General features: G+C 37.6%; 1 protein-coding gene and 1 long non-coding RNA gene across 3 annotated transcripts in view; one reads left to right on the top strand and one right to left on the bottom strand.

Moving 5' to 3' along the window:
* The window catches only part of LOC146766530 (uncharacterized), a 73,158-nt gene extending 60,785 nt beyond the window's left edge, over positions 1–12,373 (bottom strand). The window contains exons 1-2 of the long non-coding RNA XR_014957526.1: positions 12,235–12,373; positions 11,201–11,245 (exon numbers count right to left, since the gene is read on the bottom strand). This is a non-coding gene — a long non-coding RNA (uncharacterized LOC146766530). The remainder of the gene's footprint in view (positions 1–11,200; positions 11,246–12,234) is intronic.
* A 2,176-nt stretch (positions 12,374–14,549) lies between these two features.
* On the top strand, positions 14,550–24,926 carry DTWD1 (DTW motif tRNA-uridine aminocarboxypropyltransferase 1). Of its 2 annotated transcripts, none has more exons than XM_085588292.1 (5): positions 14,550–14,681; positions 17,757–18,035; positions 19,045–19,188; positions 19,919–20,192; positions 24,144–24,926. In XM_085588292.1, exons 2-5 carry the CDS (start codon positions 17,763–17,765, stop codon positions 24,371–24,373), a joined length of 921 nt encoding a protein of 306 aa, XP_085444418.1. In that variant the 5' UTR covers positions 14,550–14,681; positions 17,757–17,762; the 3' UTR covers positions 24,374–24,926. The 2 variants fall into 2 exon arrangements, with proteins under 2 accessions (XP_085444418.1, XP_085444417.1); XM_085588291.1 differs by lacking the exon at positions 14,550–14,681 and adding an exon at positions 14,858–14,903.
* The last annotated feature ends 1,555 nt before the right edge of the window (positions 24,927–26,481 follow it).

The raw sequence follows: 26,481 nt of genomic DNA on the forward strand, positions 1-26,481 counted from the left end.
CTTAATTTTCTAGCTATGAAAGCGCTCAACTAAGCCCTACCTGATTTACGCCTTATATAATTTAATTCAGTTTCCCTACACTTTTTCTCGGGTTTGTGATAGTTGCACTTAGATAAAGATCACCAAAAACTAGTTAAAGCAGCTGACATGACTGGGATAGAGTCAAGTTAATTAAAAATTCTCTGAAATGCTTCAATGTTATGCATTGAATAACAAGTGTCTAAGAGTCAAACATTTCTTCCTACATGAAACACTTCCATTTTAAGAGCACTCACAAAAAATGGCAACAATTTCCTTTGACATATATTTATGTTTTTTAAAAAAATCTTGTTTAACAAATAGTGCCATTTGAAAATCATTTATGATATTAGCAAGTCAAAAATCAAAGAAGATAGAAACAGATCCATGAAAAAAATGTATCAGTACAGCTCTATCAGTAAACCTTCATTCACTGTGCTTTTGCTAGTTTATTTATTACTTGTTCACTGAACACAACAGACTGTACTATACAGGAAGCTTTTTTGCTGGCACCTCCCTGCACTACTTTCTGTGAATATGTAACAGTGAAACAAAGCTCACACTTATGATCAACATTAACATACTATCAGAAGTTTCAATATCTAAACTAGGCTAGCAGAAGCTTTAAAATAAAAATTAAGATAACAAAACCCCATTAGGATTGTTTGTGCTTAAAAGCTTTACTGAAGTTTTAATTAAAATGTATGTATGCACGTTAATATATAAATATATATGTAAAAAAGCTTAAAACCAGATGCAGACAGGCTCTTTTAAACAATCTTTTGATTATGTAATTCAGTAACATAGAAATACAGTCAAACAAATCCTGAATGCAAATTGTAATTAGCCTTACTGCTAAATGCTTCACAGAATGAATCACAATGTTACCACCATTTTCAGATAAGCCAAGGCTACTTTTTTTTTTACAGCTGTCACAACTGAAATGTGTTCTGTGAGGGAATTGTTCCCAGAAAGACACTTGACTGCAAACGCTGCAATTCATGAGTATACCACACTCATATGTCTTGTGAACTGAGCATTGTCAATGTATCTTTATCTTAGAAAATCTATTCTCAAATACTGACTCAAAAAAATCAGTTCAGTGCTGAAACCAGAGAACAATAATCAGAAAATTTACAGTGATGATCTCCAGTAACAAACTATTACAAGACAAGGATAATAAGAATCTATTTGATCTTAACAGTAATTCAGAAAGATGTCAGAAATCTTCACAAAAGCCTCTTACATCAATTACATCACAATCCAATGCAATCTTAACACCAACATACAACATACCATGTCAGAGGGAAATATGTTTTTACGTAAAGAAACTGATACACAAGTCTGGAAACGGCTCATTTCTAACCTGTATAATACTAAAAGTTCAAGAAAACCCAAGCAAAAAAAGCAATAAAAGCCAATCTCAAGTGTAATTGCTTTGCCTTCCCTTCAGAGGCATTGGCTTTGCTGGAGCTTTTTTCTTTGTTTCCCACTGACACTACACAGTGTGTCCAGACGGGCTCAGAGGGAAAACACAACTCCTGTGGTCAAAGCAGCACCTACAGCAGCCACCCACATCTCACAGAAACTGCTCCACTACACAGCAGCTGTAATTAGAAAGGTTTTACTTACTTACTTTGATATTACTGCTGATAAGCACTCTGGGACACAAATGAGCAAATATCAGCTGAGGAATCTCAAAGGAGACTGCAGAATCTCCATTCTTGTAGGGTTTTAAAATACAAAGGCCAATACAAGCAGTGTGGGTCCTAATTTGAGCAGGAGATTGGACAAGAGACCTGCAGTGCTACTCTTCCTATTTTAATGAGTCTAGGATTCTATAAAAGATATTTTTCTTGAAAGAATCCCTTCAAACAACTACACAAAACACATTTCCTTGTTAGGGAGATAGATACTTACACATTTGTCTCATAACTTGTGAGTCTTTAAAGGTATACAAAATGGTGTAAATACATTTCATACACAATAAAAATGACAGCTGGACAATATCCATGACCTGTAAAATATATTATATGGTACAATACAGTCTCACTTTTAGTTCTGTTGCAGGTACCTTAAAACATGGCTCTGCATAGCATCTGTAATAATCACATTATTAAATGGCTGATCAATTGACTATTAAAATACACTTGTCTGTGTTTTAAATTACTTTTTGAAGAAAATATGTATATTCTCTTTTAATAAGCTGAAGCAAGATGTAAGTTGACATTAAATCAATAAAGCAATAAAGACATCAGTATTTCATTGCACTTAGTGAACAGTATCTGAGTAGTCTAAATATTTCATAAAGCTATGAAATCTATCTCCTCACTACTAGTTTTTCAAATACCACAACGATTTAGTAACATTTAACATGTAGAAAAAGAAAGTGACAGTTTAGATGATTTTCCACAAATTAGGAAAAGTCATCATCAGAGATGAGATCCACACTTAGAAATATTTTTTTTAACTAACATTTAATAACAAAAAAAAAAAAAGTAAGTACAATTATTTACACCACTGGATGATTTTTAAATGGTAACAGTTATTTAAATCACACATTTACTTAATACAGCAGAGAAGGTGAATTTACTAGCAGGACAAGATGCTAAATTCTCTATGCTGATAATTTTGAAGATTAGGACTGTACTCAAAGCAGAAACTAGATGGGAAAAATATTCAAAGAGTTGCACAAGGTTTTTAACATGACATTTATACTAACTTTATAAATATTGCCCCAGCAAAATTTCTAAAAAAAGCTTTTTAACACCATACACTGAAATTCATAAACCAGGAAAATTTAATTTTAAATATCTGGGGGTTGGGGGATTAATATAGTATTAAAACTAACAATCCACATTTAATTTTGAAGTCTTGAGTTCTGTAAATAACTTCCCAATACCTGTCTGAGGAAAGCTAGCTTGTAAATCTTAAGCATTCCAGACACTGAAATTCCATAACCGCTTACATTCCAGGCCTAAAAAGGGAGATTTTCTTCCATTCTGCCTGGAAGGCCAATCCTAACTCACCAAGATTGGTTGTTTCATTAGGGAAACTCTTTTATTTAGAGGCCTGGCACTTGAAAAGATTGACCCAATACGAAAGGAAAACCAAAATTACTCACTTCAGATGAAATTACTTTCTCATGAAAATAATTCTTTTACTTCAGTGCTAACCAGAAAAACAGAGGAATTAGAATGAAGATGCATAAATTTGTCACATAAGGGTTAGTGCCACAGAAGTTAGCCTGGCTCAGGTCTCTCTGCACCCCTCCCTTCAGGAATTTCTATACATTGCTAAGTTTCCCCCAAGCCTTCCATTCCCAGGCTAAACAGTGGAGCTGGTTCCCCATCCCTCCCCATGGGAGAGATGCACCAGCCCCCAGCCACCTCCGTGCCACTTCCCTCGCCTCTCTTCTGTCCATGTCTCTCCTGTTCTGGGAGCCCAGAACTGAACACAGTACTCCAAGTGTGGAGTCACCAGCACTGAGTAGAACAGAAGATTCACCTCATTTTCTTCCAGCTAGTCTAGTAATTTCTTTGCTACCCCTAGAAATGTTCTTTATAATATTATATCATATAATTTTAATCAGGATCCAGGAGCAATTCCCTTTACAATTACAACTGGCTGTCCCAACATAAATCAAATTCACTATTACCTTGGACAGCACCAGTTTTGATGGACAATAATTCAGTCCTCAGTGACTGCCGAGTTTCCAGGGTTCATCTACTGGCCTTTGAAACCTTGCTCTGCTGCAGATTTCCTATATAGCTTTCAGCAAGACACTTTCAATGTCTTACTTGATAAGAAAGACGAACAAGTTTGAGTCTGGCATGCACTGCTAAAACATCAAACATACACAAATTACCTGACTTATGAAATTACCTGATTAATCACACCAGGCAGCAGAGGAGCTGCAGCTGTCTGCACCCACATTCACAGTGACTTCTGCCGCTACCAGAACACCCCCATGCCAAAGGCAGATCAGTGTCTCTGCTCACCCGAGCAAACAGGGTGAGCCTGTTTATATCTTCTTGAGTTACTCTGATGTTACTGCACAGTACAGAAAAATGGGATGAAACTGGAGAGGAAAGTGAACATTTGAAAGCCACGGACACTCAACTGCTGTGTAAGATACATTAATAGTTCAGCTAACCTGCCTATGCACCTCATTCCTATGGATTTCACCAAAACTCAGGCATAAAAGTGTATCTGAAGAAGTAACTAACTACTCAGTGGCCATGAAAGAGAATAAGTGATTATTAAATAAAACAGTGAGCACCCTGAAAGCCTAAGGTAAATCTCTACTGGAAGGACTAAAATAGTAAGGCTTCTCCCTTTTATTTTATTGCCATAGGGGAAAAAAAAAAAGTTGGTGTATCTTGGCAAAAACCATCAAGGTAACAGCTGCAGAGACTTCAAAATTATTGTCATTAAAACAGGCTCCCTGAGGTCAGAAGTGTTAATCAACAGCTGAGGTGATTTACTGACCCTGCTTCCAAATAATCACCTTCTATTTGTTTTCATATTCTTGTTTCTATATACTAGTAAAGTATCAAGCTCTAAAAGGAAATATGGTTATACTGGAATGGAACCACTAGATGTTATAAAGATCAGGCAAATGTTTCCACTGAGTTTAGATTTTTGGGTTTAAAAAAATACCCAAATGTTCCTGTGTTCAAAAACACAAATACATTTCTATTTCTAAACACTGTACTGCAAACTGAGCAACACATAAAAAATGGATTCTGTAAACAAGAATCTCCTTTCAAGACTGTAACTCGATGAGAGTAACACAGACTTCCAATTTTAAAGAAACCACATTAATTCTACTTATAAAGAAACACTAAAGTAAAAAAGGAAAATTACTCAGGAAAGCTAACAAGCAATACACAATGACAGTAAGATAGTTCACTTTATTAAGTGAACTGTGCATAGGCAATCTACATAAAGATTCCATAAAGCCATATCCATTTGTAGACACTAAATCCCTCAGCTAGGTCTCAAGAGGAACTCTCCTCTTTGCTTAAATAGCCACACACAGCTCTTTCACAACCACATTACAAGAGAAAGCTTTGTGGAAATCATGGCACATGACAGAACTCTTCTCACCCTCTGCTGTGTCTGCAGCACCTCATTAATTCAGGATTTCTGAGTACAACATGTTCCAAACCTCCTCTCGTTAACATTAACAGACACAAGAGACAACCCACCATCTTTTCCTAAGCATTTACTCTAATTGTAGAGAAAATATATCAGAGTGGTGTCACTGAAAACTGGGAATGCAAACTTTCAAGTTTTTGCTCAAGTTATTTTCCTCTGAATTATTTCACAACAAAAATAAAGTTTTTCTACCTTGATGAATGGGAAATTATTTAAATTCAGAAAAAGCATATGAGCCCATGAAAACAAAACAAATGAAGGGGGGAAAAAAGGCAGGGATAGGAAAAGTTATGGTTATGGTTGGTGCAGACTGACAAAAAGGATTAAGAGACTATTGTTGCATAAAATTGTGGCTGTAGATGCTTGAAGGAAAACAGTAATTTTAGGAAGGGAGAAGAGAGAAGAAACTGGCTACCCTGAAGGAAAAAAATGCTGGATAACATTCAAAAAGGGAGGAAGTTAGAAGCAACATCAACACAAGAAGGTTGAAAAAAAAAATTAAAATACTGGCCATGAGAAAGAAGAGAAGGCTAGACTGAAAGAATAAAATTCAAGGTCTGATCCATCGGGACAGCGAAAACAAGGAGGTAAAAGAGGCTACAATGCAAGACATATTGAAAATGGGATCCAAATACCAGAGAAATGAGTAGAAAAATAGTGGCTGTCATTAGTATAAGAAAACAGACAAATCAAACCAAGATGGATTATCAGCATCTCCTTTAAATGCTTTGTAATACTGTTCACAGCTTAATCAAATTGACTTACAAAATATTGGCAGGATATATGTTTAGAGTTGATCAAAATTCACATTTAATTTTGAATTGCTTTAACATTTTGGGTTTGTGCAAAATAAACTGGAAGTATTAGAAACAATTTATGTTGACAATTAAGTTTTTGCAGTGTACCATAAGCTTCATTCCAAAGTCTATGGTCACATGGATTATGTGTTTAAAATATTTACAAGATTGACTGGCTGCTGCAGAACTGGCAGATGCATCAGCTTGTATTTTAGCAGTAGCATCTTTACTAGTATGAATTACTCTGGCAGCCTTAAGGCTTTTGAGATTCAATTTATTCCAGACACATTTCCTTGGTTTTAGACCTAAAATTAAAAAAAAAATATTAATTTAGAAAAATGTTTATGTGAATTTTGAAAACTACCGTATGAATATCCCCAAATGAAATTAAAATTGCTTTATTTCCTGTCTCAAATGTACCGGTTTTTATGCCACTGTCAACTTTAGGCATGAGATCTAAGTCTGTTAACTGAAATAATTACATTCATATACTTAAAGTCAACCAGAACAGTTTTTGCTATCTCCCTTCTGCTTCTGCTTGGGTTTGCACATGGGTGAATATCCTTACTTTGTGGTTGTTCCAGTTCTGGTAATTTAATACATTTGCATATGTTTTGTTGAGGTTGGGAATTATTCTCGCAGCAATACTTAATTTACTTTATTCTGTGGTTTTCAGTCTTCATTCCACTCAAATTTTACACAGCTCCCACACCGTAGGTTTCATGCAGACACAGACTCTGTGCCATAGCAGTGGTCTCCTAGAGTTCTGGGATTTTTTCTGGTCTGACTAAATTTCACTTAAATCTATCCATTATCTGTTTATAGTGGTTACACATTACAGAGAATGCTGTGGGCTTATCCGTCTCTTCCAAGTTAAAGGCCCTTTAGGAGTTTGGAGCATGTATAACTTTTATGTATATAAACCTTCTCTAAATTAAATTTTTCAGGGTGATCTTTTTCTACATACAATTTTCTCTGTCTGTAACTAAAAAGAAAATTCTGCCCAACACACAATGACTGACACAGAGAAAGGTTTTGAGAAGATATTTCTGTATTTTACATTTACTTCAAAAACATATTTCTTTTGCATTTGTCAATCAGTTTCAACATATAACATAATGAAATCCACATTGTCATGAAATCTAAATAAATGAGCACTAAAGACAGAAATCTGCTCTAAATCTAAGTTTTGGAATGGATATCAAATGACATGTGCACTCTAAAAATCATAAACTTTTACTGTCAAAACATGCAGGTATTTAATGGTAATATAATACTACTTCCCATAGAAATTTCTAGGACAGGTATAGTCTGAATTCTGTAAGAATATTTGTAGAAGGTGGCTCTTTTATATAGAGATACCTTCAAGGCCACCTATAAACAGTTGCTTTTGCAAAAAACATTTTGAGATGTTTGATTCAGTTTTGTTTTACTTAAGGAGAAATAACACCATGAATAGTTAGTTCAGATTCTTTTCCAGGGTACTGTTTTAAAATATTATTCGTATTTATATACCTACAATCAGTATACAGAAAAAGCTAACTTTGACATCAGTGTTTCTAGTTCTGCATTTTCTATGTATGCATACATGTATGGCATTACACACATAAGGCAACATATTCTCACTGAAATGCACAGCTGGTACTCCGGATAAAATATGCCTCAGGGAAAGAAAAAGAAGTACCAGCCTGATACCCACTGAAAAACTAAGTCTACCAATCCCTCCTTAAAGCCATCATCAAAATATTTAATAGATTCAGGAAGTACTGCCAAAAAAACAACATAATGACTTGTGACAACCAATACACCTGACAAAATAACACCATATCTAAAAAGTCTATGAAAAAGATTTCATATAGTAATTTTTTTAATTAATGTAAAAATATTGAACTGTCACAATTGCAATGAACTTCAGTTAGAGGAAAAAAGTTTTTAAAAATCACATCATTTAATAATTTCATTTTGCTATTCACTTATTATATGCCCCAAAAAAATTCCCTTTAATAACCACCCATGATAATTTCTAGCTTTTCCTCACCAGTCCTGGTTGTTCTGTCTCTCAGGTACTTACATGCTGCCTTCTGGAGCCAAAAGCTGCCAATCTGGATGCAGGAACATTGGTTTATGTGTCACATTAATACTTTTGTGTGCCAAAATGCAGCAGCTACCATGTATCGATGAAAATCCTACTGATACTCTTACCTGAGAAAAAGTATCTTTAGCATGTCTGGGAACAAGAAGAAAATGTGCCACAAAATCTGCCATTCTGTCAAACAAGTGGTCTTGGTTAGGTTTCAAAAGGGGAAAAAATCAGGGCAAAGATACCTACATAAATTCAGACATGGCTGTGAGCAAAATAGTAATGTACAACATTGTCAAACTCACAGTTATCTGAAGTGAGGCACTGCCAACACAAAGGAGCAGCACCAAATCAATTCCTCAGTTTGTGCCCTCTCTTACTCCAACACATCCTTCTTTTAAACATTTTAACAACTTCTAAGTGTTTAATCACTTTTGAGTATATTGAAGTAGTTCCTGATTCAGAACAGCACTAAAACATGCATTATCTGAAGCACATACTACATTTACCAGCCAACAATTAAGACAGAATCTAAGTGATGTACTGAACCAAAGCCAGTGTACATAATCACAGCCTCCTGCCACAGGAATATTTTTCTCCTCTTCTTAATAAAGAACATCGTGATTATCTGAGGCAACAGAACCCACACACTTTTGATTTATGCTCTTAACCTAAATATTCCAAACTCATACCTTTTATAAATTTTAGCACCATTACACAAGGTAAGCAAAGCAAAATAAACAGTCAATTTCATCTAAAACTGTATTTTAAGTTCCATGATATAAAATTTCTAACTAAACTAATTCTTCATACACTCAACTACAGCTCCTTAAAGTTACATGAAAGGGTAATCTTGGACCTACAGCTGATGCACTTGAGCTGCATGAGTAAAACACTTGTATTTTTGTACTTGTGGCATATGCAGATTTTTTGTTTGATAATAACAGCTATAAGAACACTTGAAATTAATTTATATGTTAAACTTCTGGAGAAACCATGACCACAAGGAATCCTGAAGCACTGCAATAGATTATTCTGGGAGAAACAGACTTCTCCAGACTTTGAGAACAACTTTCTATCAAAACAACAAAAAATATTCAGTACAATGAATGCAGGAATTTAAAACTCCTAAAACCACAAAGCAAATCACAACTAGACAAAGATAAAACATACAAGGATTTTAATTTGAAACATGATCCACAAGCATATAGGAACTTCTTTCAGCTTGCAGAAGTACGGAAGGGAAAAACTTGCAGGGGGAATGTTTAGCTTTTACTGAGAGAAACAAAAGCAGCTTCTTTGGGTATCTCAACATTACATTGTCAAAATACAGGGACTGATTTGCATTTGCCAGACACCTCCAAGTCTCTCAGCCTATTACTGATTTTTCTTTTCAATTTTCAGTAAACCTAAGACTAAAAGTCTAAACATCTAAAGTTTAAACCACAAAAATGTTTTTGTTTGATAGAAAATTAGTAAGGCATCCAGTCACACCTGTTGTATTAAATCTGTAACATAATAAAAAATATGCAAGAACAGAAATACTGTAAATAACCACCATTAAAAAGTAGATGAAGACATTGGACTAACATGATCTAGGAGACAAGCATTGATCCTAAGCTGTGCCAAAACTGTGTGAAGAAATGCTAATAGGATTTCCACATTCCCTGCATCTTGCTTGTCTGGGTATATTTGCACATCTTTAAGCACAAATAAACAAAAAATGTTATCAGTCCACCAAAGGAGGCATTTCAGAAAGCATCATCAACTGTTGTCAGTGTATTACAAATGTCTCTAAGAGGAATAGGTGTAGATTATAAACTCATGTAAGACTTTTACCCAGTGCCAGCAGTAAGCTCTACATTGGGTTTTACGGGGGGGAAAAAAAAAGACATTTAATATTTTGCAGGACTAGTGATTACTTCTGCACATTATCAACTTCAACCAGCATGCTTCTGGATGTGCTTTTAACACTTTTCCTCAAAAATGTTGCATTTACCCACACATGTTTTGTGGCAAGTGCTATCAACAGTTCAGTGCTCAGACATAGAGTTTATTAAGGCAGCTCAAGCACCTAAATTTTGTATCTATCCTTCACTCTACACAACTTGTTTTTATCAGCTTGCCAGTATCTGGACTTGGACAAATAACAGGAATTAGGTTTATTTCATTTATAAATGTGAGGCAGTCAAAATTCACTCAGAATATTTACCATATTCTTAAGTCTTATCATCTAGTACCTATTTCAACACAGATTGTGAAATTCAATTGGTGTAATATTATTTGATGATAGATTAATTTGCAAAAACTAATAAAATAATTTTATTAATAATAGCAACTTAATATGCAAAAAAGATGAAAAGTCAAAATTTCACAGACAATATTACAGATATTTCTGTACCAATATCATGCTACTGATTCTACAGCATAAAGGAAGTATTTTTTGATAGCTAACTATGAAATTTGAAAAATATTTTTATATTGAGAATTCAATTTTTTTGTAAAATAAATTACTTATGGTTTAATGTATATTCTAAGTAGGTATAGTTATCTAGTCTGTATTTTATTACATCAAGCATTTTCATACTAAAGATAAATTTTAATGAAAGCTTATACATTTCCAGTTCAAGTTGAAATTATAAAACAATGTAGAACCTTGGCCTCTCACAGAACCTTGAATTCTGACTCTACCCCAAAGTGACCTTCCCAAGGAGACAGGCACCCTGACCTAGCAGTCACCAAGCTGCTCAGGAACAGGGATCATGCCTGAAGCAGACCACAAAGACAGTAGACACAGCTCAAAATCACCCCTGGTTTTTTGCAACTGGTATTTAAAAGCCTGAATTCACAGGAAAAGACTGTGACTTCTCATCTGCCTTTTCTAAAGTATTTAAAGCCATAGCTAATTCCCACTGAAGTTGAGTAAAAAATCCTAGAATTTACATTTTTTATGGTGAAGTCAGTCATCATATTTACACAGTATTTGGAATTTCCATTACCCGATATATCTGAATTCATGTAATCTTACAAAAATTGAATGACTTAGTTTGTTGTCAGAGGTATCTTTTTAACTTCTAAGTCAAACCATATCCATAAGACAGAATGCTGTGTGCTTTTTTACATGCAAGCAAAAGAAACTCACCTCTACATTTCTACCATTTGACTCCTCAGCAAAGTATTTAGGAACCTGAAAAATTTATAAATACTTATTTCATAATTAATTCTATTTCACACAATGAAATAAGCAGTATTTTCAGCTAAGATAATATACACTGTAAGATAATATACAATGAACTGTGCATATATTTCAGATAAGGAACAAAGGTGTAAAACAGATACTTTAGGTAACTATAAGATACTCTTAGAAATATAAAGAAACCAAAATAGTTTTTCAAGCTGGGTTTTTTTACCTCCTAAAAAACATACAGAGATAGGTGTAATTCCATTTCTGTATCCAAGGGGAAAAAAAAAAAGACAATTTGATTTTTCTTGTCTTAACCATAAAAAGAACTAAAAATATTTAATACTCCTTTGCTTTCCACATCTCATGTGCCTCAGTCAGAGTTCCCTCTGTAAGTAATTTCCTCAGTGACAATGTCTTAAAAATTCAGCCAGGTTTAGCAAGAAGTAGGGGCTGGATTGATGATATTATTGATTAAAAGCTCCAAGCAGGCAAGACCTTACATATATCTGTACCTACACCTAAATGTGTCTATACACCAAACTTAACACACTGCATAGGCTCCCTATGTCACTGGAAGGATTGGAAGGCTTAAAAGTTACCATTTTTGACTCATCTTTCCTTTATCAACACCACAATCTGTGGAGAACAGGCTTGCATAGACTTTTGCCTGCACTTTGTTTAGGCCTAAACAAAATGTTCCTAAAACCCAGGCAGAACTGGGGCATGAGTTTATTAGGTTTTTTCAAATTATAAACTTGACACTTCACACTCACAGACTGAAGGAAAGCTGCAAACACTTATCTGGGCCAATGCCTGCCAGGTGTTCAAGGGCAGTAAGATGTTCCTCTAGACACACAGGGCCATATTGGCATGAGAAGACTTTTTGAGCATGTTTCTGTGCTTCAGTGACATGTGTTTATTCTCTTCTCCAAGTCTGAGTGTGGTCTGATGTTCATACAGATCAATAAAAGAATAATCTGTTTGTAACTTACCCACCAAAAAGGAAAGCTCAAGGGAGATACAACTCATCCACTCCTTCTGCAACCAGTATATTGTAAAAACAGCCTTTTCTGAAAATTATAGAAATGCAAACATTAAATTAAGTAACATGTGAAGTTTATTTTGCATAAAGAATTGCACTACAAGTATAAATGCATTTTACATCGAAGAATCTCTAATTCTGGCAACATTGCAATGCAGACTGTACTTTCCTCCTCTCTCATGTACTGCATTCAGAGAGGATTACATCATCTCAAAGAGCCAGAAAAACAGAAATAGACCAGGGAGGCCCATTACAGCAGACACAGAGCAATTAAAAAGACTATAACTTTTTAGTTAGAGAAGGAGATAACTCAAGAAAAAAGGGTCATTATGTTTCTAAAGAGACAAATAAAATCATGTGCAATTTAAGTTCTCGGAAAGGCCAGTAATGCCTTCCATCTGTTGAGAACAGCCTTGGAAGCACAGGAGGAAACTGTTCCATGATCTAGCAAAGAATTTAAACTAGCAGCTTAAATATTTGAGCAAATTGTTGGAACCAAAGGTAGTTGTTTGAACTTGATCATCAAATTGAGCACTTCACTGAAATAACTCAGTGAGCATTAAAACAGAGTAATCAGTGTGTTTTTAAGCACTCTGGTATTCCTGAAGGACATTGACATGCTCTATTTTAATAGCAGGGCAGCAAGACAAATGATTTCTTTTAAAAAGTAAATCAGTGAAATGTTATTGACTGCACTGAAACTATTAACACACACATGCTCATTCTGTGATGCTGTGACTTCAGGATGAAATGGTTAAGCAAACCCAATTTTAAAATATAAATAATTCATTACTTTGCTTTGATATTACTCTAAATTGAATTGTTTTTATTTTTATGTCAGGTTCCTCCTCTTTAGTATCTACTTCTAAAAAAAATTAAATTTTATAATGAAATATTCCATATCTTTTCAAGCATTTTTTGTTTCTTTGTGCCAGTGGGGGGAAAAGTTCCGGTTCAAAGCTCAAAAGAGCTAATTTTCTGGTTTAAAATATTTGAGTGAATTAATACTTGCAAATAATATAGGCAGGTCAAAGGGAATGTTCTGCTTCTTCAAAAAGAATGTCATCCTGACAAATCACTGGTAACCATATTATACTGAATTCTTCAAGAAACCAGGAAGGCATATATAGTCAAAGATTTCCTTAGCAGTCCTACTAGTGTAAGAAAAAAGAGGAAGGTAAAATCAGAACCAACTATTCCCCCTTTAATCCTCATCAGAACCTTCTGCCTCAGGGCTCAGGACTTTCTATTATCTTAGTAATGGCACAGCCTGATCAACAAAACTTGATTCAGGATCATCACTCAAGCACGGTTCCAACCACAGAAAATTGCCGTACAGCATGCAGGCATTTTCTTCCATGCTACAGGTGTAAGAAAAAAGAAAGATAACAGCAGAGAGGCTGCTCTCTTAAAGGTGTGCCATTTCTACAAAGTTCTTTCGCAGTACCCAAGGGTCTTGGAAATACAATCTACACTCAAACTCAGTTCTCAGTATTTACATTCACAGGATTTTGCTCAGGACCTGCTTCCTACATGTTCACTTCTCCGTGCACATGGGCAGTTGAAACAATAGTCAACTGGATTCACCAAATCTTGAGACCTTAATAATTCTTCAAAAATAAAAAGAGGCTTTTGTCTTTTCTGCTTGCAGACATTAAGAATTGCTCTCACCCAAATGTCTTTTCAAAAACCCCTTAGTTAACATGTATTAGCAAATGTTTAGACAACTGACAATCAAAGCTATTACTCTAGTATACAGGGAAGATGTACACTGTAGGCTCTTCCAATACACAAAACAATACATATCCTTAGATGCTAAGAAACAGACTAAATACATGAAAGATTTGTAAAGGCACTGAATCACAGAGACAGAATTTCCATTGCCTCCACAATGTTGTATTATTATTATTCATATACTTCTAAAATGCACACTGAAGAAAAAGTTAAAGATTTGCCACTATTCTCACTATTCAGTAATTTGTTTACAAGCTGGCAGCTCTGTGAAGCTTGCAGATTAGCCGGAAATCACCCTGAAGGCTGGATATTGGGCAAATGCTACAATGGAGCAGCATCCTCAACCAGGCCAAGGAATCCCGCAGAAGAGATCCCACATTCCCTTTAGAGAGATGAAAAACAAGCGGAGAGGAATGCGCCAGCACAATTCCTCCAGTCAATAAATATGCTCTAAGGATACTACTGGGTGCGGGGGAACGACAGAGTAAAAAAAAAAAAAAATTCTGCTCTATCTTCCCTGGAGCTGTCGGGGGAGCCAAAGCCGCAGCCTCACACCCCAGCGGCTCCCAGGCGGTGCCGCCTCACGGAGAGGGCAGCGCTGGGCAGGGCAGGGAACACCTGGCGTGAGCCGGGCTCGGAGCGGCGGATTCTCCCCCTGCCCAGGTAGCTGGCAGTGGTTTCTGGCCGGGTTTTTGTGACCCTCACACGGAGCAGCCCCTGCGGGGCGAGAGGCGCCCAGCCAGCGCAAACCCCTCAGGCAGAGGCGGCGCGGGGAGCCGCGCTCAGCCCCGGGCTGTTTCCGCTCCCGCCTCCCCGCGCCCGCCGAGCCCGCCACTTTCGTTCCGGGGCCTGCGAGGGCCGCGCGGGAGCCGCGCCGGGCGGCGGGTGAGGAGCGGGCGGTGCGGGGCGCCGGAGCCGGGCGGCGAGCGGCTGAGGCGCTCCCGCCCCGCCGCGGCGGTGGCGGCCGGAGAGAGGAGGCAGCGCGGTCGGGAGCGCCGAGGGGCCGCGCTGTGCGCGGGGCGAGCTCGGGCGGCCCGCGGTCGGAAGCGGCTTTGCGCCCGCGGGGGCCTCGGTGCCGCTGGGGCGGCGGGACGGCTCCGCTCAGACACGGGGCAGAGCCGCGCTGTAACGCGGGGCTCGGCCGTGCCCGGCGCTGTCCGCCCGCGGAGGCTGCGAGCGCTGCGCGCCGGAGCCGGCTGCGCTCACCTCGCCCGGTGACGGAGCGGGGCCCTGGCACCCCGTGAGCCGGGCACGGCCCCCGTGAGCTGGGCACACAGCTGGGCACAGACCCCGTGAGCCGGGCACGGCCCCCGTGAGCTGGGCACACAGCTGGGCACAGACCCCGTGAGCTGGGCACGGCCCCCGTGAGCTGGGCACAGAGCTGGGCACAGACCCCGTGAGCCGGGCACAGACCCCGTGAGCTGGGCACAGAGCTGGGCACAGACCCCGTGAGCCGGGCACGGCCCCCGTGAGCTGGGCACAGACCCCGTGAGCCGGGCACAGACCCCGTGAGCTGGGCACAGCCCCCGTGAGCTGGGCACAGAGCTGGGCACAGACCCCGTGAGCCGGGCACAGACCCCGTGAGCCGGGCACAGCCCCCGTGAGCTGGGCACAGAGCTGGGCACAGACCCCGTGAGCTGGGCACAGACCCCGTGAGCTGGGCACAGAGCTGGGCACAGACCCCGTGAGCCGGGCACAGACCCCGTGAGCTGGGCACAGAGCTGGGCACAGACCCCGTGAGCCGGGCACGGCCCCCGTGAGCTGGGCACAGACCCCGTGAGCCGGGCACAGACCCCGTGAGCTGGGCACAGCCCCCGTGAGCTGGGCACAGAGCTGGGCACAGACCCCGTGAGCCGGGCACAGACCCCGTGAGCCGGGCACAGACCCCGTGAGCTGGGCACAGAGCTGGGCACAGCCCCCGTGAGCTGGGCACAGACCCCGTGAGCTGGGCACAGCCCCCGTGAGCCGGGCACAGACCCCGTGAGCTGGGCACAGAGCCGGGCACGGCCCCCGTGAGCCGGGCACGGCCCCCGAGATGCTCCGGCCGGCGTTCTGAGGCGTTCTAGAAATGCAGCTCGAGTGTGGAGGGATTTACGGGTTTGGAGATGAGGTGCAGACGGAGTTGTTAGTCTTAAAAATATGTGTCTGAAATGGGATTTGGGTCTTAAAATTCTAGTCTGTAATTTTCTGAAGTGTACTGTACTGTATAGTGCTGCAGCCTGGGCACAGCTTTTATTTGGAGGCCACAGCGTGTCCCTTGTCAGTATCCATAACAAAAGTGCTTCGGGGTGTCACCGCTGAGCGCCACACAGTGTAAGGCATTACACTGAAAAGAATCGGTTTGCAGGCTGGGAATGCATGTCCAATTCCAGGGCCTCTCGCCCTCTGCTTCTTGAGGAAACTTGATAATAGCACAGGTTACTCTGAGATGTATACTGGCTTTATCTCAGAGAAACTTGAAAGCAAATTGCACTAGCAAATTCGTATGCATATTAGGTTTTTGTGTTTATTTGAGTAGACTTCCCTGACTTTTCAAAAGTTTGACCTTGGCAGAGGTGGAGGGAAGGTATCATAGCATGCATGAGTATTTAATTTTACCAGAAAATAACAATTTTTTCTGGGATTGATTTTAATTTGGTGTTGGAAACATAGCTTAGTTTTTTTGGTTTTGTTACTTTCCAATTACATTACACTTGATTTTATTTAAACGCTTCATTTTGGATTACATTTCAGGACTTACTGTTTGTTTGTTTTTGTTAAACATGTCTTTGCTACATGATTTCATAAGTGTGATCCTTGACATGAAAAAGTAAACCTCAATTAGCTGAAAGTAAATCCTGAGAATAACTTCTTTCATTGCATGTAATGCAGCACAAAATGCCAAAGGCAGTTTATAACTACTGCAGGCTGTGCAGGCTTCTGGCTGGGGGCTGCTCTGGGGATGAGAGAGCACCCCGAGTGATCAGAGGGGCTTGTGACAGCACAGCAGCACTAATTCTGTCTGCCCTGGGGTGGGCATATGGTTATGCTTCTCATGCCTTGGTCACAGTACATGGTGAAAATTCTGTGCCAGCTGTAGAGGGTGAGACAACAGCTGTCTTGAAGAAAGCCTGACAAAAATCCATCAGTGGTACTAATAAACACAAAAGGAAGTCTAGACTGGATCAGCACTTACTATCTGGTACATGGGGCATCAAAGCCCTCTTCTGTTACTTTTCAGCCTCAAGCTCTTCTCCTGGAAAATTTCTTCTATTTCACAAAGTTCTGTCCAAGAGGAATTTCATTCAGGTTATTTGGTTGGCCCACACACAATAAATTATAGGATGGAAATCTAAATTTGCACAATTAATGTCTGTCTTACAAATTTCTATATGTAATTCCTTGTCAGTAGTCATGTTGGAGACTAATGGGATTGCTCATCCAGGTAAACATGCTTAGCAGTGTTTTCATAAACTTTTAGACACAGATCTTAACAACAGTAGACTTCTGCAGGACTTGAGTGAGTGGGATAATGAATGTGCATCTGTGCATTAAAGATGCAGATCTCAGGTTCTTTCCAGCTGTTTATCTCATGCTCTCCTGGGATCTCTTGAATCAGATGATTTTATTATTCTTTCTGTTGTAGGAAATACCTTGTTTAATGAGATGTTTTTGTTAAATGGGATACTACAGAATATTTTCCAGTAGATTAGTTCATCATGATTGGATTTTTATTTAACAAAACTTTGTCTGTTTCAGCTAACCATGTCTTTAACTTCATCTACACTTTTAAATGAAGAAAGCACTCAAGAAGCAAAAAGAAATACTGAGTGTTTGGAAAGCCTATTGCAGACTCCATCATCAATTCAAAACAATCCACTTCAACAACTACAGTTAGCATCCCAGGAAGTACTGGAAAAGGCAAAAAAGAGTGGGAGATCAAAATGCCCCCGATGCAATAGTTCAAGGATGTTTTATTGTTACACATGCTTTGTTCCTGTTGAAACTGTCCCTACCAAAGACATTCCAACTGTGAAGGTTAATATTTCTTAATGATTTTTTAGAATATCTTTTAGGTTTTAGTTACTGTGGACAGACAATAGTCTTGTCTGCAGCTGTTTATTTTCATTCTTTACAGACATTCATTTTGAACACAGCTATAAGTAGGCATAAACTACAGTTAAATAAAGTTACTGTTCTTACTTGAGGAATTACATGTACAAACACTGAAAATGTTCCAATCCTCACATAAACATTTATGGATCTTCTAGATGAGAATATAGGCTGAAGTCACTCAGCTTCTCATGCAACTGTGTTTTCACTTAGTTGTTGAAAGTTTCTTTATGGTGCTCTTGCACATTCTTCAGTTTCTAATAACTCTGGCCAGAACATGTTATATTGTGACCAAAAAATTTGTCCAAAACCAAGGGTGAATTTTACATAAAATGTGACCTAAAAGACATTTCTATAGACATTCCATGACTCAATAATTCAGATAACTACTCTTAAAATATAAGTAGTGTAATGCCTTTCAGCTGAGTTACTTGGGGAAACTACCAGAGAGGACTGAGACATTTTGCAAAGTCAGTTAGGATCAAAGATGCATTTTGAAGACACTGGAGTTTGAAAGCATCATAAAAATACTTTAGCAGTACTTTTGAAATTTGACTTTGTAAACTTAGGTATATTTTCATTGAAATAGTAATTTTCACAGTTGGCTGAATACCTAGTAGAGATAAGTATTCATATTTAGAAGTATTATATTGCTCAAATTAAGACCACATCCAGCTTATATTCTATTTCTGGAGATTTTACCAAACTATTGCTGGTAGCATTCCAAAGTGCATCATTGCTTACTTAGCTATTTGCATGAACTTAATGTAATAGGTGCTTCTTCTGACTTGTCTCTAGTTCTAAACCTATCAAAAATTATCAGGTATATTTTAGTTACATACCCATAGGAATTTCTTCCAAATTTTGAATAGGTTTTTTTACAGATATTTATAAATATGATGATAAATATTGCTTTTTTCTTCTTCTACTCTAGTTACCTCTGAAGATTGACATTATTAAACACCCAAACGAAACCGACGGCAAAAGCACTGCTGTGCATGCTAAGCTCCTGGCACCTGATGATGTTACAATCTATAAATACCCTTGCATTCCAGAATATGACAAGAAGAGACATGAAGTAAGAGATTCTCTAGAGATAGCCAGGCTTTATGCTGGGGAGGTGCAGTTTCCTCCTGCAGTGGTAGTGCCCTGCAGGGAGGAAACCAATGTTCCATTAGTGCAGTCCATTCTGTGCTCTCTCAAAGCTTAGCTCTGCAAACACACAGTTCTGGTCTGCAGCCTTTTCTCCAAAGCTGAGAAAGACTGCAGCACAATTTAACCACCTTGAATTTGCTATGTTCATTACCTCACATAATGGAGAATTGGATTTACTGTGTATCTGAAGAAATATTTTGCCTATAAATGAAAGTATTCAACTTGGAGCAAGTTAAACAGCAGTTGAATGTTGTGCTGATATGGACTTGGATGTATATATTAATTTAAATGGTAAGCTATTTTTGGCCCTCCTGCCCCATATACAGTAGTGACAAATGATATTTGAACATCCTCAGAGCTGACACCTTTGTCTTGGCTGAAAAATCTTTTTCTACAGAAGTGTTAGAGTTGGTAGTAGAGGCATGGAAGTAACATTAATTAAAAATCTCTAGTAAGGATCTCAATTCATTACCATGTTTTTAACACAGATTTAACACTGGATTAGACAATAGAACATCTTTAAGAGATATTTCATCTTGTCCTGACTTAAATGTTTATAGACAGGGTAGAAAATTTCTGTCTTTTAATACAAAAATTCTTGTTGTTTTGTTAGATTTTATTGACACTCAGATCTCTTTGTTTTCTTCATTCAGATAGCACTTATATTTCCTGGCCCCAATTCAGTTTCAGTAAAAGATATTGCTTTTCATCTCCAAAAGTACACCAAGAAAGGTGTCTGTTCTAGTGATGATGACTGTTCCAGAGAGCCACTTCTTAAACAAGCAAAAATAGAGCCTGAAGAAGAAAAAATTCCAAATGAATGCATCTCAAGCAGCAGGAGTGAAGGCACTAGACTGAAGAAAATAATATTTATTGATAGTACCTGGAATCAAACTAACAAGATAATAACTGATGAACGACTTCAAGGTAAAAAAGTACAAGTTGATACTAAGACATTATTGCTGCAGAAATGATTAAGGGACATATGTCTATAACAGACCTGAATACAATGTAAGCTTGTATGTACCCCTATCTCTGAGTGTATATCAAGGATTCAGCAGCCTGTTCCAGGGCTGTAAAATACTTCCTGAGCCAAAGACTCCATTGCTTTTTATGTAATATAAATTATTTTGCAAAAAGGTAATACTAGTACTAAGAGAGCATTTACATTTATTTGTCTCACTTCTCTATTGGAGAAAATTTCCTCAGTCTCAGAGAATGGGAGGTGGCATGTTAGAAAGTACAACAGTAGTTTGAATGGCCTCTGAAGGAAGCCAGGAAGATTTTTTTTGCAGGTGGCTGCCTGCTTTCCAGAGACCCACAGGACCATTTGTGTACATGTTGGTGGCAGACAGGCCCCAAGAAGGTAAATGAGGGATTTAGGAGGTTCAGCACAGGTTTCTCATGGCTTGGGTTCTCTTTTTCCTGGAGTTGTTAATGAACATTTCCAAGATCTCACTACTCCAGATAAAAAGGGAATGGCTGCTTGCCCTCCACATCCTTCCAACTCTGAGAGCAGAAACTGGTAATTCTGCAAAAAGTTTTTGTCTTAGGTTCTTTACAAGAAGTTTACATTTAAGCATTCTAATTAAAACCACAAAAGACAAAACAATTTAGCAACAGCATTCCATTTCCTTTGAGATGAATAGGAGTTTGAAAATACTTTCATTAGTGCAAAAAGTGCACTTAGCTGGGAGGCAGGTTGTCAAGTTTATATACTATATCTATCTATCTATCTATCTATCTATCTATATATATATATATATATATATACACACACAAATATATACTACTACTGCTTCACACTGGATCCTACAAAGAATTCCATGGACTTTCTTACATAGGAGATGAATGTTGTCTTGCTGTCTAGTCAGTTTATTAAAGAATTCCACATGTTAGTATGATGTATTGGCTAATTAAAATCCTGTTACAAGTATTTAGTTTAACACAAAACATACTCTTATCAGCTACATTGAAGTATTACTGTAAAGATTAGAGGAATTGCATGCTGCACATTAATGTAAGGCATTTGAAACTTATTTTAAGATAATGAATTCAAGGAAAATAACAGGCAGCCAGGGGAGCTGAAAATTCCCATGGAAGCCTATGCATATATTAGTCAAAAAGTCTTAATTGGTGTTACTTTAGAGTTCTTGAGTGGTGTCCAGTTTCCCTGTGACAATGCTGATTTGGTGGACTACTCTCTCCTTTCTAGAACTACTCGGTTACAGCTGTTTTGCAGCTCCCTGAGTTCCTGAGCACCTTTCAGAATTATGTGATGTTTAATAGTGTCCTGCAAGTCAGTTTCTAGTAAGGGAGAATTTTACCCATCCACACATTGGGTGTAACAGCCTGTGCATGCATTGCTTTCCTTAGTGCTTGTCATAAAGAACATAAATTGCATTAATACCCCTTTTAGAGATTGCAGTTTTCACTTCCAAGATGAATGAGGCAGAGTTTCCTTAGGCATAAACTGATGACATTTTTATGTTGTACATACACGAAAAATAGAGAACTGTTTTCATTTTTCAGTTAAATTGCAAATGAAGTCATCATCCAACAAAATATTCATCATATGCTAAAGTTCAAAAAGGAGTGTTCATAATTCCAAATAAAAAGTAATTGCCATACTTATGAAGATTAAGTTACAAGAAATATTGAATGAAAACATTAATGAAGCCAAGAAAACTTAAAGAAAAACCTTGTGTTTTATAAGCCTATATTTATATAGATAGTAAATCTAGTAAATTGTGCTGCAAGAGAAAGCAAATGAGTACATTGATCTTAAAATAAGCTGAGAGAACATGGACAAAAAATACTTCTATATCTTGGAAAAGTGCTTAATATATCTTTAGGAAACAAAACTAAATAGGTTAAAGACAAGAAATACATGAGAGTTGGTAATGTCTAGGATTGATTACTTCATTAAAAGTGATCTCTAGATCAGAAAAAAACAGGGTAATGTCTAGGATTGATTACTTCATTAAAAGTGATCCCTAGATCAGAAAAAAACAGGGTAATGTCTAGGATTGATTACTTCATTAAAAGTGATCCCTAGATCAGAAAAAAACAGTTGAATCTAATGTTGATGATGACTTTTGCACATGAGTGATGGAGCTTATTAGAAATATCACCATGACTGTTAAAGAAACTGATTGCTTTGGGTTTTCTTCCCTGTAAGTTTGAACTGCTTTGTATCAGCCAAATATTTTATTAGCTTATACATTAGTATTGTGGGGTTTCATATGAACAGTGTCTATTTGTAAGAAAACATTGCCTTTGGCTGTATAGATCCAGTAAAGATCAAACATGCTCAGTAAACTTTAATCCTTAACCCCCTCTGGTTTTATTTTATTTTTGTGGAAGGTCCTAAAGTCTTTTGTTTGAAAGTAAGCAATGCTGCATTTGTGGTAAGCTCAGTAGTGTCCATGGTCTTGCCTTCAGTGAATTTTTGTTTGTATTCAAACCACAACTACTTGGGAGTTTATGTTGGAGGAATCATCCCTGAGATTTACTTCACTACTATTAGGGTGAAAGCACTGCTGGATTTGATGGAAGTTTTCACTTTGGTTAGGGCTGAGAATTCAACTTTTGAAAAATCTCAAGGGCAACAAGCTTAATGCAGTTTCCTACTGCTATTTTAAAATTCACATGTGTAGGATTATTAGAGGTAATAATTAGACTATGTATGCTATTTTGAGGTTTGGTTCTGAAATGCCAATAATAACATTTAAATTCAGGGGCAGGCTCTCCTGTTCAGTTTCGTTATTTTTAATGCTGTAATTGAGATTTCTTCTACAGTGCAGGATACGATACATTACTAACTACAGAGCAACCTAAATCCCTCTTGCAATAACACTGAAAATAATAAAACACAGTTTATAGGCTAAAAGTGTAGCATTACAAGTTCTGGGCTCTAGCCTGAATTTGGACCTCACCTGAATTTGGAAACCTCCCTGTCCGTAACTTCCAATCAATTCTTCGACCATACTGGTTTTTGTACTGTTACCTGTATTAAACTGTTCCATGAGACAGAGTATCAGATTGTTATAGAAAAAGATAACTTTACAATCTGCTTCTGATAATGACAGGTGTGTATCTTGTTTTTCATGATCCAACTGCCCATCCTGTTTACAAAGTGGTAACACATTGAGTTGGTTTTAGTTTTGAATAGTTTATGCATCTTAGGCAACATAAAAACCAAGATACATGTTTAAAATTCATCTGAATAATAGAATAGTTACAGAGACTATGAGTCAATTAAAGATTTTCTTGTGCCATAGAGACACCAAATTCCCTCTTTCATCTTAAGTGGAAATGCTTTTAGTATGTAATAAAGTTAATTACAAGATGCTGTCATACTTACTCCTGAGAAATTTCAATAAATTTCAGTTACTTAACAAGCATAAATGAAAAGTTCCTGGCTCTTGCAAATAGTCCTCACTTCAGCAACACTAACAGTCTGAGGGATTCTGTTTTACACTTGAAAAGTATTAACTTTTCAAAAGATGAAATAATGATTTTATGAACATTGATGAGTCTTGGTAGGAGTGGGTTTCACTCTTGACATGTGGAGTGACTGCAGTTTACTGAGGGCTGTGTGGCTGTTTGAATGAAAGGACAACTGTAATTAACTGCCCATATGAAGCTTATAACGTAGGACTTACAGCACTTCATCAAATGCCAAAATGCTCCAAAAAGGATAAAATTATTGCCTCAGTTTGACAGATAAAAAATGGAGGTACAGGAAGAGAAATTATTTTCATGCAGGCACTGGACAGGGTAGCAGCAAAGTCAGAAAACAAAACTGAAGTCTTGTTTGACATTCTGGCCACTAATCCACATTGTCTAATCTAGATAATCTTTTTTCCTTGACAGGGTTACTGCAAATTGAGTTGAAGACAAGGAAAACTTGCTTTTGGCGTCACCAGAAGGGAAAACCAGATACATACCTTTCCACAATTGAGGCAATTTATTATTTCCTTGTGGACTATCATCAGGAAATTTTGAAAGAGAGCTACAGAGGACAATATGATAATCTGCTGTTTTTCTTTTCATTTATGTATACATTGATTAAAGATGCAAAGTGTTGTGCAGGAAAAGAGTAAGCTGTCTGTCAGTGTCTGTCAGGATTTTTTTTTTTGGAAATATATTGTATTCTAAATAATGTCCAGAAGTGAGCTGCAGACCTCCTCCTGCACGCTTGAGGTTGTAGAACTGCTCAGATGAGCAGTCTGATTAGAGTGACTTATTTGAAAATAGTTAGATTTTGCTAAATATTGCTGTACTTCAACCTACAGGCCTGGTGTGCTTACTGTGATGAGCACATTTCCTGAGATGGGAGTGGAGGACTTGACCCCTCTTGCTGTAAGGAGTGATCTGTCTTAAGTGTAAGAAGGAATTAGCATGCTGGCTTCTCATTCTCATTACTAATACTTATGTCAGATGTTTTCTTTGTGGTTTACACAGCAATACTGATTTTGCCTTCATGGCATCAAAGGCTTACTGAAATGAGCAGGTGGTGTTTAGTTACTGGGGAGAGTAGCAGCAATACAGAATGAAAGAGCACATTAATTGAATATGAATTATATACTTTCAAGATTAAATATGGAAAATTCTTCTAGTAATAAAAAAGTGGTCTCTTTAAACACTGTTATACAATGTATGATTTCTGTAGTACCATTCATGTACTCTTATATTAGGATTATTCTCAACTCTCTGGGTAATTTTAGACTTCTTCAAACAAATTTAGTTACATGTTCCTTACTATTATATATTATCATTATTTGGGGGAGCACTAACCTAACAAATGTCACTATGGCATATTGTAGTCACCGCATATAAAAGATGGTGGTTCCAACCACAACATTTCTGACAAGGCTTCCTTAAACTAGGCAGGCTGTGAATCTGCTGTTTTTCCTTTTGCAGTAACAGGGCAGATTAGAACAGTGTCAGTAAGACTTTGTGCTGATGGGAGTTTTGTCATAGGTCTAGTGCTGCTGTCAGAGTCATCACATGTGGATGTAGCCAAGCTGTACCAGCACAGCCAGTGCTGGCCAAACAGAGGTAATAGACCTGAGCTTTAGAGCAGAGTTATAGGAATATATTTTAGATTATACATTGATAAAAGTTATATTCCTAAAATAGAAAAAATGTTTCATTACAGGTACAATATAAGATGGATAAATATTTCTGAATATTTTTAGAAATGTGTTATTTTAGACAAAATACATCTTGTCAAAGTGACAGACTGAAAAATTATAATAGATTATTTTTAAACAAAGCATTCAAGTTTTTGTTATCGCTTGTAGCATACTCTCTAGGAGGGCACTTCACACACCCTGATGAACATAGAAATAATGTCTTGGAACATACTTCAAGAAAATGTTTTTATACTTAACACAGCAGTCCATACAGGCTGAAATGGCTGGTTTGTACTGCATTTTCAATGCTTCAAGATAGTGAAATCTTACTATTGCTTCAAACAGAAGATACAAAGACACTCTCTTACATCATATCATATTGGTATGCTTATCTACACAAGTGCATATAAAAAGGCATTTCAGTGGACAACAAAAACATCCCCATTTGCAGAACAAAATCCTGGATATGTTATGAAGTTATGAAATATGCATGAACTATAATAGCACCACAGGAAACACAGGCTTGAAGTCATAATGAGAAAAATCATTTTTATATCTACCTATATATTGAGTTTATGTGCCAAGCAAAGAGAAAAATCAGCAGTCATGTCTCAGTGCTAGTGAAACAACACTGCCTACTCATTTGGTTCTTATTGCTATTGAGAGGTTATTTTGGCTTTTTAAAATGATTATTATTATTTCCTTTGGTATGAATTTTGATAGTTTTTTGACATTTCCATCTCTTCTTGTATTTCTTAAACAAAGATTGTTGTATTTTTTTTTTTTAATCACACAAGTATAATGGCTTGAGAAGGAAACTTTCACCCACTTTAAACAAACAAAAATAAAATTAACCCACTGACCTAATGTTTTACAAGAACCAGAGAGAGGAATCTGGGGGGAGATGGGTAGTTACTTCCAAGACACATTTCTCTGAAAACATGTTTTTTATTTAAGAAGCAGAGGTCAGATAAAAGCTTGTATAAGCTGTTCTTCGTTACTTTTGGAAAATAGTTTCATAAGGTGAAAAATTGTTTCCCAATTTAAGTTTTGTGTATCTCACTTTATTTGAA

The sequence above is a fragment of the Lonchura striata genome, chromosome 10 (genome assembly GCF_050655825.1).
Source record: "Lonchura striata isolate lonStrDom1 chromosome 10, ASM5065582v1, whole genome shotgun sequence".
NCBI classification, from domain to species: Eukaryota; Metazoa; Chordata; class Aves; order Passeriformes; family Estrildidae; genus Lonchura; species Lonchura striata.

Bases quoted from the DNA above. Each gene is read 5' to 3' on its own strand.
- DTWD1 (XM_085588292.1), top strand. From the start codon at position 17,763: ATGTCTTTAACTTCATCTACACTTTTAAATGAAGAAAGCACTCAAGAA. The intron at 19,189-19,918 runs GTAAGAGATTCT...TTCTTCATTCAG, and splicing joins ATGACAAGAAGAGACATGAA to ATAGCACTTATATTTCCTGG. The intron at 20,193-24,143 runs GTAAAAAAGTAC...TTTCCTTGACAG, and splicing joins AACTGATGAACGACTTCAAG to GGTTACTGCAAATTGAGTTG.